This window comes from Rosa chinensis, chromosome 7 (genome assembly GCF_002994745.2).
Source record: "Rosa chinensis cultivar Old Blush chromosome 7, RchiOBHm-V2, whole genome shotgun sequence".
Taxonomy (NCBI): Eukaryota; Viridiplantae; Streptophyta; class Magnoliopsida; order Rosales; family Rosaceae; genus Rosa; species Rosa chinensis.
Window position 1 is genome coordinate 8,090,769 of NC_037094.1, and position 17,375 is coordinate 8,108,143.

At 37.2% G+C, this 17,375-nt stretch overlaps 3 protein-coding genes across 6 annotated transcripts; all 3 read right to left on the reverse strand.

Moving 5' to 3' along the window:
- Positions 1–1,786, reverse strand: LOC112177333 (ethylene-responsive transcription factor ERF113; the record flags this gene model as incomplete). Its single annotated transcript, XM_024315629.2, has 2 exons — positions 1–762; positions 1,435–1,786. Coding segments are annotated over 2 exons (918 nt in total), but the record flags the coding sequence as incomplete, so codon positions are not given.
- A 3,488-nt stretch (positions 1,787–5,274) lies between these two features.
- On the reverse strand, positions 5,275–10,749 carry LOC112175617 (protein BONZAI 1). The gene is made up of 16 exons (XM_024313319.2): positions 10,438–10,749; positions 10,023–10,070; positions 9,411–9,559; positions 9,265–9,313; positions 9,003–9,059; positions 8,461–8,637; positions 8,203–8,337; positions 7,745–7,806; positions 7,522–7,618; positions 7,334–7,448; positions 6,887–6,963; positions 6,667–6,804; positions 6,407–6,571; positions 6,176–6,289; positions 5,945–6,041; positions 5,275–5,840 (listed from the first exon to the last, which is right to left on the reverse strand). Exons 1-16 carry the CDS (start codon positions 10,585–10,587, stop codon positions 5,746–5,748), a joined length of 1,725 nt encoding a protein of 574 aa, XP_024169087.1. The 5' UTR covers positions 10,588–10,749; the 3' UTR covers positions 5,275–5,745.
- A 1,704-nt stretch (positions 10,750–12,453) lies between these two features.
- Positions 12,454–16,427, reverse strand: LOC112175619. Of its 4 annotated transcripts, XR_002926550.2 has the most exons (7): positions 16,271–16,426; positions 15,431–15,858; positions 14,987–15,106; positions 14,499–14,893; positions 13,701–13,961; positions 13,539–13,615; positions 12,454–12,728 (listed from the first exon to the last, which is right to left on the reverse strand). XR_002926550.2 is itself a non-coding variant. In XM_024313323.2 (6 exons), exons 2-5 carry the CDS (start codon positions 15,848–15,850, stop codon positions 13,706–13,708), a joined length of 1,191 nt encoding a protein of 396 aa, XP_024169091.1. In that variant the 5' UTR covers positions 15,851–15,858; positions 16,271–16,426; the 3' UTR covers positions 12,454–12,728; positions 13,701–13,705. The 4 variants fall into 4 exon arrangements, 3 of the variants coding, with proteins under 3 accessions (XP_024169091.1, XP_024169093.1, XP_024169090.1); XM_024313323.2 differs by lacking the exon at positions 13,539–13,615; XM_024313325.2 differs by lacking the exon at positions 12,454–12,728 and having other exon boundaries at positions 13,489–13,961; positions 16,276–16,427.
- Between the last annotated feature and the right edge of the window lie 948 nt (positions 16,428–17,375).

Sequence of the window (17,375 nt, forward strand, 5' to 3'; positions counted from 1 at the left end):
TTCTCTGAAATAATAGAACTTTTGGTATTTCTCGTTAAAAAACAAAAAGAGTTACAATTGATTCAAGACATGAAGCAAACAAATAATAGATAAAAATTCAAAGCAACAGTGTAGTGAGTTGTACTATAGATATACTGGAGAGTTGAGGAGATCGATTCCAAAGTCGGTCAATTGATTCTAACTCTGTCTGCGGATACTATCCTCTCGAATGACTATTGTCAAAATTTCTTGCAGTATTGTTCTGTGGATATTCAGGATCCAAATTGGAAGAAGATGAACCAAACGCCGGCATAGGAAAGCTTAAGGCCTGCTGTTGTTGTTGATCTTCTTCTTGTGCTTGAGATATTGGTATAAAAGGTGGAGATGAAGACGTAGTAGGCTGGTAATAAATTCTTTGATCTGTCTGACCATAGTTTAAGTTCCCATAAAATTGTGGATAATATTGACCAGTATTAGGGATATTATTCGGGTATACCAGTTGCTGATGATGATAATCAGAAATGAGAGGCTGATGAGCAACTGTGTTAGTTGTGAGGTAACCGCCTAATTCACTCGTCCCTTGCACTCTTTCCGGGAAGTTAAGCTTAGCCTTGCTTCCTTTGAATTTGAGAGCTGCTTCGTCGTAAGCAAGTGCAGCAGCCTCCGCCGTTTCAAAAGTTCCAAGCCACACTCGGGCTGCCTTCTTTGGATCACGAATCTCGGCAGCAAACTTTCCCCATGGTCTCTGCCTCACTCCTCTATAGTGTCTCCTCCTCACACTCCCTTCACATTTCACACACATGAATTACTGTGTTAGTTAATTTATTATTTCAAATATATATTGAAGGTCACATAAAATCGATCGAGTAAATCTGTTATGAATCATATATGCACAAAAATATACAGTGCACTTATTTCATGTATTATCAAGTACGTGGTGATGTTAGATCAGATATAAGTGATCATGAAATGGATGTTAAGATAGGTCGATCAATACTTTGACGCCTTCCAATATATGCATCGATATATCATGAAATGTATGAGAATTAAGATAGGTCAACACGTCAATGGTTTCCAATATAGCCAAATCATCATACATGCATATTATCTTTATATGATGCTTCTTACTAATTTTGCACTTTTCATAAACGTACCCTAAATCTATCATACATGAAATTCATTCCACTTTTAGGGAAAAACAAGAAAACCGTCTATATAAAAGTAATAAAGTGAATATGAAAGATGAAGCAATTGGAAACGAATTGATGAAATTATCACTAATTAGAACCATCTGTATTGTTTGGAATTTTATATACCTGGATCAGTGACGCTAACATATATATATATATATATATATATAGTTAGTTAGTTAGTTAGTTAATCATAAAAAAACTTGCAATTACTAATACATAATTATATATACATGGTCTACATAATCATGAGTATCATATCAACCTTGATCTGGCGCTTGTTGATGGGATTGATCATGTTCCAATACGGCGGCGCCGGACTGTTGGGGAAGTTGAAGTGCAGGGTTTTGGTTAGTATCAGTACTACTGTTTCCACTAATAACTTGTGATAGAGCTGAGACCATGGCAGACATCTCTTGTTCAGATCGAGCTGAGGATGATGATGAGCAAAACGGCGCCGCTGGGAGCAACCCTACTTGATCCTGACCACCCTCTTCCTCTCTCTCCTCCGATCCATCACGAGGGAAGGCCCTCTTCCCATGCTTTCTATGATCCACTTTGTTAGTTTGAGTTGATCCCACAAGATCAATTAAGAAGATAGCGTAAGGAAAGAGGGATCAAAGAGCTAGATAGAAGAGGGAGAGATAGGGTTAGATACAGTACGGACTATATATATATGCTAGTTAAACTTTTAACTAAAAAAATTCTCAGTTAAAAAGCACAGATGTGGTCCAACTTTAAGGCTTTTGATTCAAAGTTTCTTGTTTCCTTTTGAAACTAGCACTAGGACCGCGCATGTTGATCACCGTTTTCGATCTAGTTTAGACCAATCTAGTTTTGTTTTTTTTATATTTTGATGGAAGACTTTAGACCAATCTAGTTTTGTTTTTTTTATATTTTCGATCTTTTCGTTTTGTTTTTTTTTTTTATAAATTCTTTTGACCAACTCACTCCATGACTTAGAAGTATGAAGCATGCTGTACCTCGAATATGATTATGCAGCTTTTAACTTTTTACTAGAAAACTAGGATTTTAGTCAAAGTCTAGTAGCAAAGGTATTTTTTTCTAGAAGTCTCAATTTAGGTTTGTCCCGCTGTATTAATAAAAAAAAAAAATTTAAAAAAATGAGACTCCAGACTGTGTTCTGATTGATGGAAGATTAAAATCTCAAACGCGTTTTCTTTCTTATGAATTTATTGTTTTCCGACTTAAAAAAATTATAAGAAAAATTTGCATCATGCTCTTAAGTACGTTACGTTCAAGCAGTGTATAAAAATCATTAATTAAGAATAAAAAAATTTGGTGAGAAAATAAAAATATATGATTTTGGCCAAATTTGTGTTCGTGTGCTAAAGTCCGCAGTTTTAGTTATATTTTATGACCGTAGATTTTTATTTTTTCAAGGATGATATTATAACCACGTGGTGTGGTGTGTTGGTCGAGCTGTCTAGTCTGGAACCCACAGGTCTAGAGTTCGAATCCCAACTCCATCCCGTGGCCAGCAGATTTGAGGGACCTGTTTTAGTTAAAACACCCAATGGTTCGTGCGTCTACGGTGCAGTGATTAGTCTGGCTATGCTGGGATACACTGCATGGGATGCAGACTTAATTTTAAAGTGGCTAGCTAAAATGACTTTTTAGCTACTTTAGCTAAAATTTGACTCAAAAATGACTAGTATTGCTAAAGATGCTCTAAGCTTCTTATTTTATCTTCTCTTTGCACCTGCTCTTCTTCTTTCCCCCCCCCCCCCCCCTTTCTTTCCTCTACATTTTCTTAATTGGCATTTGTGATAAACACTTATATTTCTTCTCATTCATCCTTATATAGATAAAAAGTAAAAATAAAAACTCTTTTTTTTTTCTTTTTTTTTTTGTGAGAAAATAGAACATTCCAATAGTGTGCCCCGGTTCATAGATTAAGAATAGTACAAATGACTACTCCAATAAAACATTTCTGCTCAGAGTAGTCTATGCCACATAAAAATATCTCGCCTTGCAGACAATCTATTTTACCTAACTTAAAACGTCGAGCACGCAATCGTGGTACACTAAACCTAAGTACTTCCACAAGACAGATAACTGATACTAGGAAAACCTAATAAACAACTATTGGTTCCTTACCCTTAGACGGGTTGGAACCATTGATAACATGGATTGAGCTAGGCCCAACAACCCAATGCCCTAGCCAGATTTGATCTGGACACCCCATTCATGTTTGGCATCCAGACTTTTCAACTGTCGCCCAATACTGTCATCGTCTGCACCCAGCACAGCCACCGATTCTAACAGCCCAGTCCCGCCCTTGAAAATCTGCCAATCCTTATAACAAGGCTGACACCGTTCACACCAGATCCCGGATCTCTTCCCCAGACCACTGCCACGGAGAGGTCCACGGTGGAGTCTCTGCCCAAAGCTGAATAAAACCGCTGCCAAACAAACTGCAGCTCACCTTCCCTCACATCGATAATGAAAACAATCTGCCGCAAGGCACAATCGTCAAGACAAATAAGGATATGGAGGCGACCGGGACCTCCCTGGAAGCAGCCCATAAGGGGCGGCGCTAGGGTTACGAGAGGACTCGCTCCCGCCTCTCCAAAAAAAAAAAACTTTAAAAATAAAAAAAATTCTTATAAGTTCATCTGTAATTCGTCTCTGATATGATTTGGCAAGGCACTAAGTTTCCAAAGAAAAAAAAAATCATCATCATTGATCGCATAAAGGTGGAAGACCTTATCTGTCGTTTCTACATGATATCTATGCCTTTTTTTCTTTTCCTTTCTCGATTCAAAATTGACAATTGCTCATATGCTATCCCATTGGAATTACATCTCTATTGTTTAGCTCTTGATTTCAATCCTGTTATTGTATTTGTGTAATCTGGGTTTTGTCAATTGTTGATTAATGGTTGTTGCATTAAGTTTTTTTGTTTTTTTTCTTTGTAGAGGGGTAAGTTTGAGGTCCACGTACTAACTTGAAGGTTCGAATATAACCACTCTTTTATTTTTGTAACGGAATCGGTACGTGAACTGTACAATAGTTCGTTGTTTTAAGCTTTTTTCTTTTTCTTTCTAATTCTGAGAAAAAATAAACAATTTTGAATTTAATAATTGCCGAAACGAGACCGTAGCTCTGTAAATTGATTGAGTTGGCAACGTTGTAAGTAGCCTCTCCTAATTAAATGCGTTAATTAATCAAGACCCATCCACTTTGATTTGAACTTTGTCAAAGCTAACCTTACAATCTGAGTAAGACAATCCTGGAATACAACTTTTCTCCGGACAATTTTTTTTAAAAAAAAAAAAAAAAAGCTGAATAAGAGTAAACTCAGCGCTCTTACCCGAATTTATTGATAAAGAAACAAAAGGTACATAGCAAGGGGGCTATGCCAATACCTTGCCATAAGAAAATACAAGCTAAACAAGTACAACTGAATGTAACAATTACTAGTACAGAGGAAAAACAACTGAAGAAAACAATTACAATAGATAAAGGAAAAACTAATTAACTACCTAAAACGATAGTTAGTGCCTGATGTCAAATCACGTCCGTAGAGACCTGTAACAAAATAAGGGACTTTCATGTACCAAATAGAACCCATATTGGTGGCTCCAAAGTCAGCCAATGCATTATGGCAATATGTAATGAGAAAAGTTGCCAAGACCATAACATTTTCTTGATACCGAGATCAAGATTTGTGAGAATTGGAAGCGTAACTTTCTCTAATGCAAAGCAAATTAACACCCTTCCACAAAAAAAAAAAAAAAAAGGCAAATTAACACAGTATCGAAAAGCACTGATGACATAGCCTCTGTGTCTAGAGCTAGAAGGAGTACTTACTCCAGTTCTTAGTCTTCTTGGTTTTTTTTGTTTGGGCCTACTAGGCCCCGTTTGTAACCAAAAAAACAAGCACTGATCTTATCAGCGAAAAAAACTTCATACGCTACCGGGAAAAAAATGCGAAAAATATAATGCCGCTTTTTCTAAAGGAAACACATGCGTCGGCACGCAGCAACATGTCGTTCCTGGTCTGCTTCGAATATGAAACCTGTAATGTTGAACACATGGGGCATAACAAAAACAAACCGACGAAAAAAGCAAGCAAAAGTTTGGAAAGAAAAAGTCCAGGAAAAAGCCCTATGTAATATTTGAACACTTTACAGAACTACAATTTTCATACGAAAACACTTGTATTTCTATTCTGAAAAGTACTGTTCTTCACAGCTTTCTCCAATTGTTGATTTTGAAAGAAACGTGTTCCCATTGCAACAGAACAATCCTGCCTCCTTAAATGTTCACGTTGAGCGGCACTAGTTGTATAACCAAAAAGCCTGGGAAAGAAAAATTGTGTGCACTTCAAGTTGGCAGTCTCACAAATGCTACCAGGACTGTGCAGCTGTGGGCATCAATACCAACTCCAACATGATGGTGCAACATAAAATTGTTCTTTGCGATAAAAGGACAATAGGATTGCCTTGCGTGCAACCAAAAAGGAAAAGTAAAATAAAACCTTCAGGCTCATACTGCATGACAATCAAGAGTAGAACATGAATCTTCATATGTACAGTTGTTTACATGTTCACAAATTTGGTTTAATATTTCTGGATCGCATGTAAGTCAGAAACTGAGATGGTAATTCTGCTAAAAGCGCCTGAACAACGGAAATTTCTCCACCTGAAGTCAAAGGAACATTACTCATCACCATGAAGGAATTGCTAAAACTACTATACTTCTTCTGTAGTTATATATTTTGCGCATAGTTATGTATCAAGACTTACTTTGTACATCTCGGAATGGTACAAACTGCACTATATCACGTGAAGCAACACGCCCAGTCGTACTTTCAAGCCTGTCACCCTTGTCAGCATCCAAAATCTCAACAGCAAGGAAGTGGAAATAATTAGTTATGTATCATTCAGAGTTTTATTCAAGTATCCACCACAAAATAACAAACTATCAGTACTCCTATGCAAGATATTTCAGCATTATAGCAGAAGTTTATGAGATACCTCCATTTCTTTGAAGTCAGCTCCTCCTACTCCAACAATGAGGATTGACAATGGCAGGTCAGATGCTTTCACAAGGGCATCTTTGGTTTCTTGGAGATCTGTGACTACTCCATCCTACGGCAGTAAAATTGAATGATCAAACTGTGTTTGAAACTCGAGAAAAAGGAAATTTGGAGTAAGCAAAAAGACCTATGGATATTATATACACAGATTTAACCCCATAATGCTCACCGTGATTATTAACAAAACGAAGTATTTTTGTCCACCATTCGCAAGAGACTGGCTGGCAATTGATGCAGCAGTAGTGATTATGGGTCCAAAAAGAGTAGGTCCAGCAAGAGAAACGTTTTGGAGGGCACTTGAATATGCCACCATAATTCCTTGGATTCCTTCAACCTGAAAGAAGCAGACTTATATAGTCCTTGATACGGAGCAAAAATGCAACAGAATTTAAGGTAACAAAAGCAAGTTCTGATCTTAAACTATTTCACCTCACAGTGATGACTACTCCCATTCAAGTTGAAGCAATGAGAAACTGGACCATCAATTGGTCGGGCTCCAAATCCCCAGGCTGGAAAGCGCTTGTCTGAATCATAAAACTGCAACACCTCCACAACCTCAATGATTGCCTGGAAAGAAATGTCACAATCATATCGGTCCACAGAAAGTGATGTTTGTGCAAATTTGTAATAAAAGGGACCTGATTCTCACTCTCTGGTATGCATTGGTTCTTCCTGAAGGATCTATATAATGCAAAGAATCGGGCAGGCGAGGGTTCCCATTTGAAGCTGATAATAAAGGAATATGAGTAAACTTGAGAAGATAGATTAACATGTATTAAATGATTGATTCATTGTGAACAAACTTACATTCATATGACTGAAACTACAAGGAAAGATTAAAAGTAATAAGCGAGAAATAATGATAAGTGATAACTACAACACTATGATACACTAACGCCCTTCAATAGCAAACAGCTTTTCAGCCATGCTATGCTACTGTGCTTGAAGCAATACTTTATTAGTTTTCAAGGCTCAAAGAAACGCTAGTGAGAATCTGAATTCTATCGTATTAGTGTACCATGCAGAGACACATCTATTTGATTCCAAACAAGAAATAAACAAAGAGATGGTATAGTAGAATAAATATTATAAGTACCTGTAAAATCAACAGCCACCATGAAATTTAATTCACAGCCCCCAGCCAAGTAATCAAGGAACGTGTGTTGAACACTCTCAGTAAACTTGTCCACAAATAGTTGACTCTTCAGTGTCTGCATTGATGTCAGAGAACATGTAAATTAAGAGTAATTTTCATGGAAGTCAACTTCAGAATAACATAATTACCTTGTTGTGGTGATCATGCCCAGCAGGTATAAATAAATTTTCTCCTTGTCCACTAGTATGAAGCTTTTCCAGGTCAGCCAGTGATTTTTGAGCTTTTCTGTTCATTCAACACAAAAGCAGAGTTGTGTTGAAAATTAAATGAATAAACAAACCAACGAAAAGCATAGTTACATCCATTGCACAGATATTAGAGAACAAGATGAAAGAATAGATATTTATTTACCCAATCAAATCATGTTTGCCATTGTTGTTGAAGTTAAAACACTCTATTATCAAGGGGCTGTCCTGCAAAGTAATTAGAAAAATTAAAATGAGAAAGTTATTCAATAAGAAGAGAGGAGAAGCACAATACTCACATCAATATTATATCATAATCAATAAAGAAGAATGGCTTCATATTGGCAAATATTCACATCAATATTATATCATAATGATATCTTAATGTTTTTGTAACATGATTATCAAGGTGGAGCTCTAAATGCAAGCAACTGTTTATAATGACAGCAAGCAACATCCACATTATGGACAAGTTCAGTTAATGTGAGGTTGGCAAGGAAAAAAAAACTATGAAGTTAGTTAAGCAACTGAGGACATCCTTGGTTGCAAAATATACAAAGAACACCCAGCCAACTCAATCTCCACAAATTCAAATATTCTAGCACGAAAAGAACTTGTTTATACCTTGCTTCCAACTTGTTGAATATTCAAATATATTGGCTTCCATGCAGGTTTGAGTTCGTTCTTTATGACTTCTGTTTTGCAAACTGGAATTGTGATCCCACTATCCGCAATTTTCGATATTACCAAAAAAGGGTCCTGGAAGACAATTCAGAGCAAGTGCCAAAAACATGAACCATTTCCATTTGGCAAAGAATGCGGTAGAACAAATATTGCCTAATAAAAGATAACCAAAGATATAGAAAAGTATGCAGTCCCTACACTTTTGGAGAAGAGATCCTTGTATTCCAAATCTAAACACCTCAAACTCATCTCAATCGTTGTCTTTGAGCTAACAGACTCCTCAGCGTGCACAATGAGCTTTCCACGGTTTGATCTGCTCGATTCCTCTCTATATACAAGATCCAGGGTTAATAATCTGTCTGATTTTGCAACTATCTGCATGGGTAGGAAGACGAATCAACAGGAAAGAGTATCAGATGCCAGACCTTCATGATTGTTGTTCAATATAATAATTTACATTAATAACGTATTGGTAACAGATCGAAAAGTCATAGACCTTCTATTTGAACACATCGAGGAACATACACAAGCCCTCTCGCTCGAGTAAAGACTAGAAATGGATTCAAGGATTTTCTATTTTATCAATACTTTTCATAAATGAAATGGTAAAGCTATCTATTAGGGGGAAAAATAATATAAAAATATTCAATAAGTTGCCAGAGTTTTTGGCAATTTGTAGAATATATCATGGGGAATAGTATTGTATGATTAGTTCACAGAGAATGATCACTATACCACACCTCCGACAATGCACAAGTTGCCTCGCCAAGAAATTGTTGCTCATCTAGCTTAAGCATCTGCACAAGTAAAACAATCCACTAAGAACCTGTTATGCTTGAAGGACTTGGATAAGAGTGAGATGAAGAAGATTTCTATTCTTTATGCCATTATCCCAAATGAGAAGGTATCCTTGCCTCAATAACTGAGTTTATGCGTAAAGGGAGGATTAAGCCTAGCTTAAGGAAAAATTTAATATCTGGGAAGAGCATCATGAATTTGTACCTTCACTTCCACATTGTGAAACTGAGTATCGACATCATACACGCGAAACCTGTTATTACAACATTCCACATTATACATAACTGCAAAGGTGCAAAACCAAAAACTTATTCACTGGATTTGGAAAGAGATCAAAGCTTTAAACTTACACCAAAGTCTGTACGACCTCAAAATGATAAGTGACATTATGCTTTGTGATCCATTTCGGATTTAATGAATTTAGAACTACTTCAGTGCGGCCAAGCTCTACAAGCCCTCCATCTCTTCCTTTTGTATATACGACCACCATGGGATCACTCTATAGAAAATAAAATTCATGAATAACATACTGATATTCCTGAAACAGAAGAAAGATTTACACAATTGATGGAACACAAGGGAGGAGCATCATTAACATTGTAATAACTTATTAAAGAGCATGACATCCCAAACAAACTATTGCTAACACTGTAAAAGAAACTGAGCTATGAAAGCTACCTCAGGTTTATAAAATAAGACCAGAAGAAGTGCCTAATTTTGAACAAGGATTCATGATTTTTAGCCTCTTTAACTTACTACTGAATATAGCTACAGTAACAGTTTGATGAGCGTTCATCTTTCAGAGAGCAAAGTCTGAGAGCTTTGTTTATATAAAATTTGGAATTGAAAGTGAAAGCGAAGTAAAGCAGACGGCAAAGACATCAATGCTGAAAAATTAATAGCTTATGGATTTAGCAGTAGAAATGAGAGTAATGACTCCTGATATAATTAGAGTAACAAACCTTGGAGAGCACGTCCCGATCACGCAAGTCTTTAGCAGCCAAGGATAACTGTTGCAGGAGAGAAATGTCAGTATCACAGACGCAAAAACAAGACTAGGCAAAGCTCAAATGGCAGCAAATTCATGACTCAAACACACAGAAAAGTGAAGAAAAAAAATAGCTTCAGCTGTACAAGAAAAAGTGCTAAACATTCCAACGATTTTGACTGTGAGTTCGAAGCGAACACAAAAATTATTTTTGTATGAAAATAATCCAATTCGAGTCTCACTCCTTCAAAATTGTTACTAAATTCCTCGACTCTTTGACTACATTGGCTTCTAACAACAGTCACCGGCTCAAAAGAATTCAAGTCCTGTAAGCATAACGATCTCAAACGAATTCAAACCGCAATCAGAAAATTGAAAGAAATTCGAACCTCGATCTGAGAGAAGAGGCCGTGGTAGCCGCGGGTCTTGAGGAGGTGATCGACGGCGTCGTTGTGAGCGTCGTTGGGATTGCCGTGAGAAGCGGCGGTGCCGCCGACGGCCGTCTGGCCGCCGGCGTCGTCGGAGCAGCAGTTTCCCATTCCGGAATAAAAAAGAAAGAAGCAGCTCTCTCAGCTCTCAGATTCTGAGAGGAGCTAGCAAAGCAAGTCGTCGAGTCCGAAAATGGAAACCAAAACCTCTCCTCCCTATCTAATCTAATTTATATGTACTTCCCAACGATTCCGCTTAATAAACTTTCCTGCTGCTTCTCTTATTATTGTTTATATCGGATTAAAAGGGATGGCCCACTTTTTCAAGTCTCTCTTCAAAATTTAAAAACGCGTTTTTCGTTGAGTGACAGTTTATTCCGGTTTATTACCGGGAACCAATTTAAAGATTTTAGTTTAGTTGAAAGTTGAAACGAACTGCGTTTTCACGGCAGATGAATGTTATTTTCACCGTATCTTCTGAGAAGTAAATTTTACGACAGATGCATTGACAAATTATGGTCACTCTTTTGGAGATAATCAAACTTGACAATATGACTTTCAGATCTTCCTGTATATCCCCTCTCTCAACTTTTTATTTTAATTTATTCGACTCGACCGTCTTCTAGAATGTATTGAGTATATTAATGTGGTTTTTCTTATCAAAAAAAAAAACGCATCTTTCTTTTCTGTCAGATAAAAAAAAGGTAAGGAACGGGGTCTTTTGTTTTTCTATTGAGAATACTAGAACCTCCTTGGCATTTTCCTGACCAGTTTCCTAGTCATTTTATAGTTTAGAAAATAAGGTCTTTTTTTGTTGGTCAAAGAATAGGGTCAAAAACATTTTGTTCTCGTGATAAATTTGGCAATTTCTACCTTTCGGAGTTTAGGTCATTATTAATCTTAGTAGGGACGACAATATTTCATGAATGAGATACCTTACGCTTTCAATTGGAAGTAAGTACAGCACCAAGCTAATGACACTCTCAATTCACCAAAATGAGTTTTTCAAAAATAATATTTAAGTCCGAGATACCTCAGGTACTGTAACAACACTTTCGCCATTTTCATATCTCATTATCATTCGTATATCGATAGTAAATTCACGTATTGAAAACTTGAATATGTAGGAGCTACACTCAACTCAATTTTTGGAACAAAAGATTAAGAAGAAAGGAAAAAAAATCAGAACACGGGCGACCCGCAGTCAAATGCGCAAAGCTTAGTGACCACACGAGTTGGAGGAAACAGCTAGCCATTACTCTGTGCATGATGAATTATTTTGGACCCAAAAAACAAGTTTAGGGTTCAAATTTTAAATTGGATTATGGTATTCACAATTTGATTGGAAGAAGTCCGATGATACAATGGGATGTCCGGTATTACCACATGGGATGTTTTCCACTTGTTGGATTAGCCATTTTAAATTGTTAATTAGGTTTTTAGTATAATACTCGTAATTATCATCTATAATCATTTATTTTAATTTGACTCACACTTGGGTCCATCTCATTCTACTACATTTACCTACTATCAATCATTCACTTTCAAAATAGCATTTTCAATGTCTTAGCCGTAATAAAGGCTAAACTATAAGGGAGAAGGAGAATCATGAAATGGAAAGAACATGATGGTAATAGCTTTGTTTTCTTTGAGGACAAGCAATATGATTATATCAGGAATAAGCAATTCAGCAAACTAGTTATCAAATATTTAGCTACGACATCTCTGAGAGTCAATTTTGCATCATTGTGCAAATTTGAGACATTATTGTCACTTTTTAAGAAGAGTCTCAACTTTCAAATTTTAACAATTTTAAGTAGTTTATAACTGTCTGTCTTGTAACATTTCTTTTTACAATGAAGTCAGAAGTTGATAAAGAAATGTATTTTTTTCCCCTCTTAAAAAGCATAATAAGGAAGAAAGAAATGAAAAAAAGAAAAGGAAAAAAAAAAGAGACACAGAGGAGACAAGGTAAGCTAAAGTGAAAAGGGCCATGCATGCCTGTTTAGGTAGCATAATATGCTGTTATTGGATACCTGCTCACTACTAACCCCATAAAAGCAGAACAAGATATGATGATTATATAGACTTAGTGCTAGAGTCCTTAAAAAGATAGAGCATTAAACTAAACAACTGGCCCAAACAAAAACGAAAAGAAAAAAAAAATCTCATTGACGACTGCACAAGTCTTTCTGGCCCACTTCAACGCCTCTTTTCCAGCTCTTTAATAATTCAAGTAAAGACTTGAAATCCTGGTGCAGGAGCAGTTCAAAAATATAAAAACGAATAACGAATCTGAGATAAACCGTAAACTCAAAACGTTTTTATATATGTATGCAAATGCAAATGCATCTGCGTAAGCTGCTGATTGCACTCATCAAAAGCGATAGTAGGGTATATATTATACATCTGATGTTATACTAGGGCATGCATAAAGCTGACGAGGAAATTTTAACAAAAAACAATATGCAGTGGAGAATCCCTGCCACTAGTCATTGTAAAGCACATTAAGGTGATATTCCTAGTTAGCATTGAAATGTCTCTGAGTCAACGATCAAGAGAGCCAGTCAACCACTAGACCATGGATGGTGTGGAGAAAGAGCTTTAGTGCTATATGACCACATTCCCTTCCCTATTCCCTATTGGATGTGAATCCACCGCGTCCATTTAAAAGGGAAGAAATTTCCAGACAAGACTAGTAGACTACAGTGCAGACTTGGTACCTTGAGAAGACAACAATGGATAGGTCTAGGTCAAGGTCAAGGTCAAGTCAACGTCCCACAATGTGAAATGATCCCACAAATCCAATCCATTATTGCTGGTGAAGCAATAATTTATTTAACTTATAGTGACAAAACAGCATTACTCCAGAATCCAGATTATGGCCCCCCCTACACCATATACTGGTTGGTAAAAAGGATTGTGATAGTATTGTAACTTATCACTAGGCATTGATATTCATAGAGAGGATCAAAGCCAATGAACATGTCTTCTTTCTCATGCAAAGTGATATGATGGCATAATGCTATTAGTTTCATCAATAATATAAGGGATGTACTAACCAGTTCAAATGAGTACTATGATTTCGATCAAGTGAAATGCTGCAGCATCACTCAAAGCTAATCTACGCATCATCTTGCTGTAATATATTTATCATATAAATGTAATTTGCATATATCTAGGAGTCACAGTCAACTATGACCTGCAAAATGAATGCTGCCTACCCAGTTTAAATTTGCAGAGTCCAGGTATTTGATGATCTAATGGGAAGAGTCCTCACAGCAGGCCCAGGCTCTTCGAATCTCGATGCGTGTTGTTGTATAGGCTGTGTAACATGATGGGCTGCAGGCACTTGATAGAGACTCTGGTGTTGAGCAGCATTCTCCTGCATCTGCATATGGGTCTGTGACGGTAACTGATTGTACTCATATCTCCAGTCAGTGTATTGATGAGTAGGAACCATAGCCTGTGCAGCAGCCTCATACCTGTGACGGCAACAACACAAGGACCTTGATAACTTCAGTTCTACATTACAGACAAATGAATAAATATACATGTAAAGATCATATTTGAGATCAAACCTCCAAAACCTTAAAAGAAATTAAGAAATTCAATGCTGGTTCAGCTATTAAGGAGAATTTGGAATTATACTTTTCCACACTGTTTTTCTTAAGCTTGCTCTTCTGCAATGCACTCCCTGCTTATAGTGTTTTCCAGATTACCTAAATTCCCCATCTCTTTTCCTTTTTTTTTTTTTAGGAAAGTCATCCAATCTCACCATACAAGTTAATATCAAGTGTTGTTTGATATCTTAAAAACACAACTCCCCAAACAGGATACTCTGTGGCTAGCATTTTAGAGGTTACATTTCCTAACTAAGGAAAATTTCTTGGTGACTGGAAATTTCCAAGTGACCAAAAAACAAAGCTAAACTAATCTAATTTTGTCTTGGCATACATTACTAAACAAAGATGCATGCTGTGGGTTAGAGTATGGGGATCAAGCTGCATAAGGAGAAGTACCTTTCATATGATTTGGGTACTCCATGCAAGTACGGCTGCCCAGCTTCTACAGTATAAGATGTCTGATATGGAGCTGAATTGGCTTGCGGTTGCACTGCAGGATTAATGTAGCCCATCTGTGGTGCATATCCATAACCAACATGTTCTGGCTGCAGGACACTCGTTTGAGTACACTGAGGCTCCAAGGCTGGTGAAGTAAGTCTGCCATACATGGAAGAATAGCTTGGAGGCAGTGACGCTTTTGGAGTATGACTGGTGTTTATCAAGTTAAAGTATGGATAACTTGGAGGAGGAAGCCTTGAATGGGATTGAAATTGATTCTTTACAGGGTAATGGTCATATTTAGCAGATGACGGCTTTGTAAGAGGATTGAACATTGATACTAGATGACTTACCTGCACCAATTAATCAACTAAAATTTGAGTGCAAAAATCCAATTTATTAAGGAATAAGAAATCGAACTGACTCTACTTAGAGGAGAAACTTACTTGTTGGCTACTGAGAATTGGATTAAATTTTTTGGAGCCTGTCTGGTAGTTATCTCGAATAGCATGTTTGAAACAACTCTCTGGCAGAGGAAGACATTCCTTGTAGATATGGAATCTCACCTATACGCAAAATTTGAATGAGAAAAAGGCAGTTCAAAAGGGTAATGAAGAGGGGCGCAAGAGGATTGATGCTTTCCACTCAATCAGAAGAGAAGAATAAAGCATCAATTGCAATAAAACTGAATACGTTCACTGGCAAACAATTTAGAAGGAACAATGAAAATCTAAACTATGTCAATCACACGTGGAAGAGCCTAGTGAAACATGTAGCTATCTGAATTCCAACAGGGATAGTAAAACTTCAAATATACCGTGGTATTACGATCTTAAACAGATGCCCTTCTGCACTGGGAGGTAACGACATGATAAGAAATCTAAGCTCACCTGTGCAGGGAAGTTCCCACCAAAAGCAGCTGTGTCCCAGTTCAATTTTCCAGCAGTGGTTGCTTCGTATACCCCATAAAGATACTTCACCTCATAGTCAAACAGAAATAGCTTCATCCCTGGCTTAATCTTCTCAATAACTTCCCTTCTTCCAGCAGGAAGTCCGAAAACTCGGTACATATAGCATTCTGGTTTTGTTCGTCCATTACACATAAAAATATAACCAGAAAAATCTTCCGAATTCATCTGGTTGTTGCACACCATTTGTTCCTTTGCGCCATCTCTACTTATGATATCGGCAGGAGCAGAAATCTGACCATACCAACGACTCATAGGGGGCAAAGCGGTAACATAATTTGCATTCACGTCACCTACAGCCGATGCTCGATATTCCAAGTCCTCATTTCCTCCACAGTTCATGTTGAAGACTAGAATGAGAGCAATATGCACAACTTATTATCGAAACAGAAACCGAAAACTAGCTAAAAGATGGAAATTGAAGTCTACAAAATTTTGATAACTCACTGCAAATTCTTCCCAACTATGCAATAATTTACAGCATTTCAAAAATATTTACTGAAGTAAAACCATGGCAAATGTGCTCACATCTTCCCTAAAGCAAGAACCCATTGAAAGTATAAACAATCTGAAACGAAAATTACATACAATCCTTGAATTATACAATTCCCAAACCCCATTTCGTTACTGATCACGATTAAGTCAAACAATATGACCCAAAATTCAGCTCATCAAAAGTCACAGACAAAACGACATAAAACGGAAAGGAAAGGCGAATATGTATCTGAAAATCGTAGTAATATTGGAGGAGGAGGACCGTACCTTACCTTGGAGACGAAGTTTCAGTGCCAAAAACTGTGAGTGGCAAAAACCCTAACAAAACCTACTGTAATTCACTCACTCATATTCACTGCAACTTGTAAAATCAAAGGCTTCAACATCTCTCTCTCCCTCTCTCTCTCCGTTAACAGTTTGTGTGGGGGCGAGTTGGTGACTGGCGTGTTAACATGTGGATCCGCCACCGTGGACCGGCCAAGTATTTTTTATTATTGATTTAGTTAATAATAATAATAACTAGTCTTCTTCCTCTATATATGTTCCGCATGTGCTAGTTATTATTATTATTATTATTTTTTTCAGAAAATAAAAAGAAAATATCGGAGTTAGTTATTGCGGAGAAAACATAATGGAGAGAGAAAAGTGGGTCGTGAAAATTTTATTTATTTATTTATTTTAATAAAAATATATTTTATAAATGTCTTAATTACCCTTCTAATTTAATTAATTCTCAAAGTTTATAAAAGCTTTTTTTTTTTTTAAGGAAATAGGTCAGTCATTTCATTATAATTCAGCAAGCAGTACAAAAAAGAAACACCCCTATGGGGTCGACAGAAAGAATCGTTCCTTATAACCTCATGAAACTCTATTCTAGAAGAATAAAACCCCAAAAAATCCCGAGTACACCCACCTTTTGGTAAATTCACGCACTTTTATTCCAACAAAAACCTAGAAACCTCGAAGCTTATATAAAAAGGTCCAACTAAGGTACTGGTTTTTGCGACCCAAACTGAAATTAAACAGCACTATGGGCCATAGAGACCCACACCATCCAACCCTCTAACAAAAGGGCCACAAGCCAGGCCAAGACCCAGGAGGCCCAACAATACCAAGAGCAGGCCCAGAGAGTAGGGTAAACCAAAGCCCTAGCCCAATGAGCCCACAAATGTCCTTCCAGCCAACCACCAACAGCTGCGCCGTCGCCGACGACGCCAGTCAAGGGAAACACCCCGCAGCCGCCGCCGACTTCCCTACCACTTCGGACACCGACACACACCATTGAGCTTGATCGTGGAGAGAGAACCTTTCCTTCCAAACCATGACAATGGACAGATTCTGCCATCTCCGACCATCCCAGACTCACGACCCC

Coding starts and splice junctions, on each gene's coding strand:
- LOC112175617 (XM_024313319.2), bottom strand. CDS start 10,587: ATGGGAAACTGCTGCTCCGACGACGCCGGCGGCCAGACGGCCGTCGGC. Junction 8,338..8,460: donor AGGATCTCTTCTCCAAAAGT/GTAGGGACTGCA, acceptor ATTGTCTTCCAG/GACCCTTTTTTGGTAATATC. Junction 6,964..7,333: donor GGTGGCTGTTGATTTTACAG/GTACTTATAATA, acceptor CTTTATTATCAG/CTTCAAATGGGAACCCTCGC.
- LOC112175619 (XM_024313323.2), bottom strand. CDS start 15,850: ATGAACTGTGGAGGAAATGAGGACTTGGAATATCGAGCATCGGCTGTA. Junction 15,107..15,430: donor GTGGGAACTTCCCTGCACAG/GTGAGCTTAGAT, acceptor TTTTGCGTATAG/GTGAGATTCCATATCTACAA. Junction 14,894..14,986: donor CAATTCTCAGTAGCCAACAA/GTAAGTTTCTCC, acceptor TAATTGGTGCAG/GTAAGTCATCTAGTATCAAT.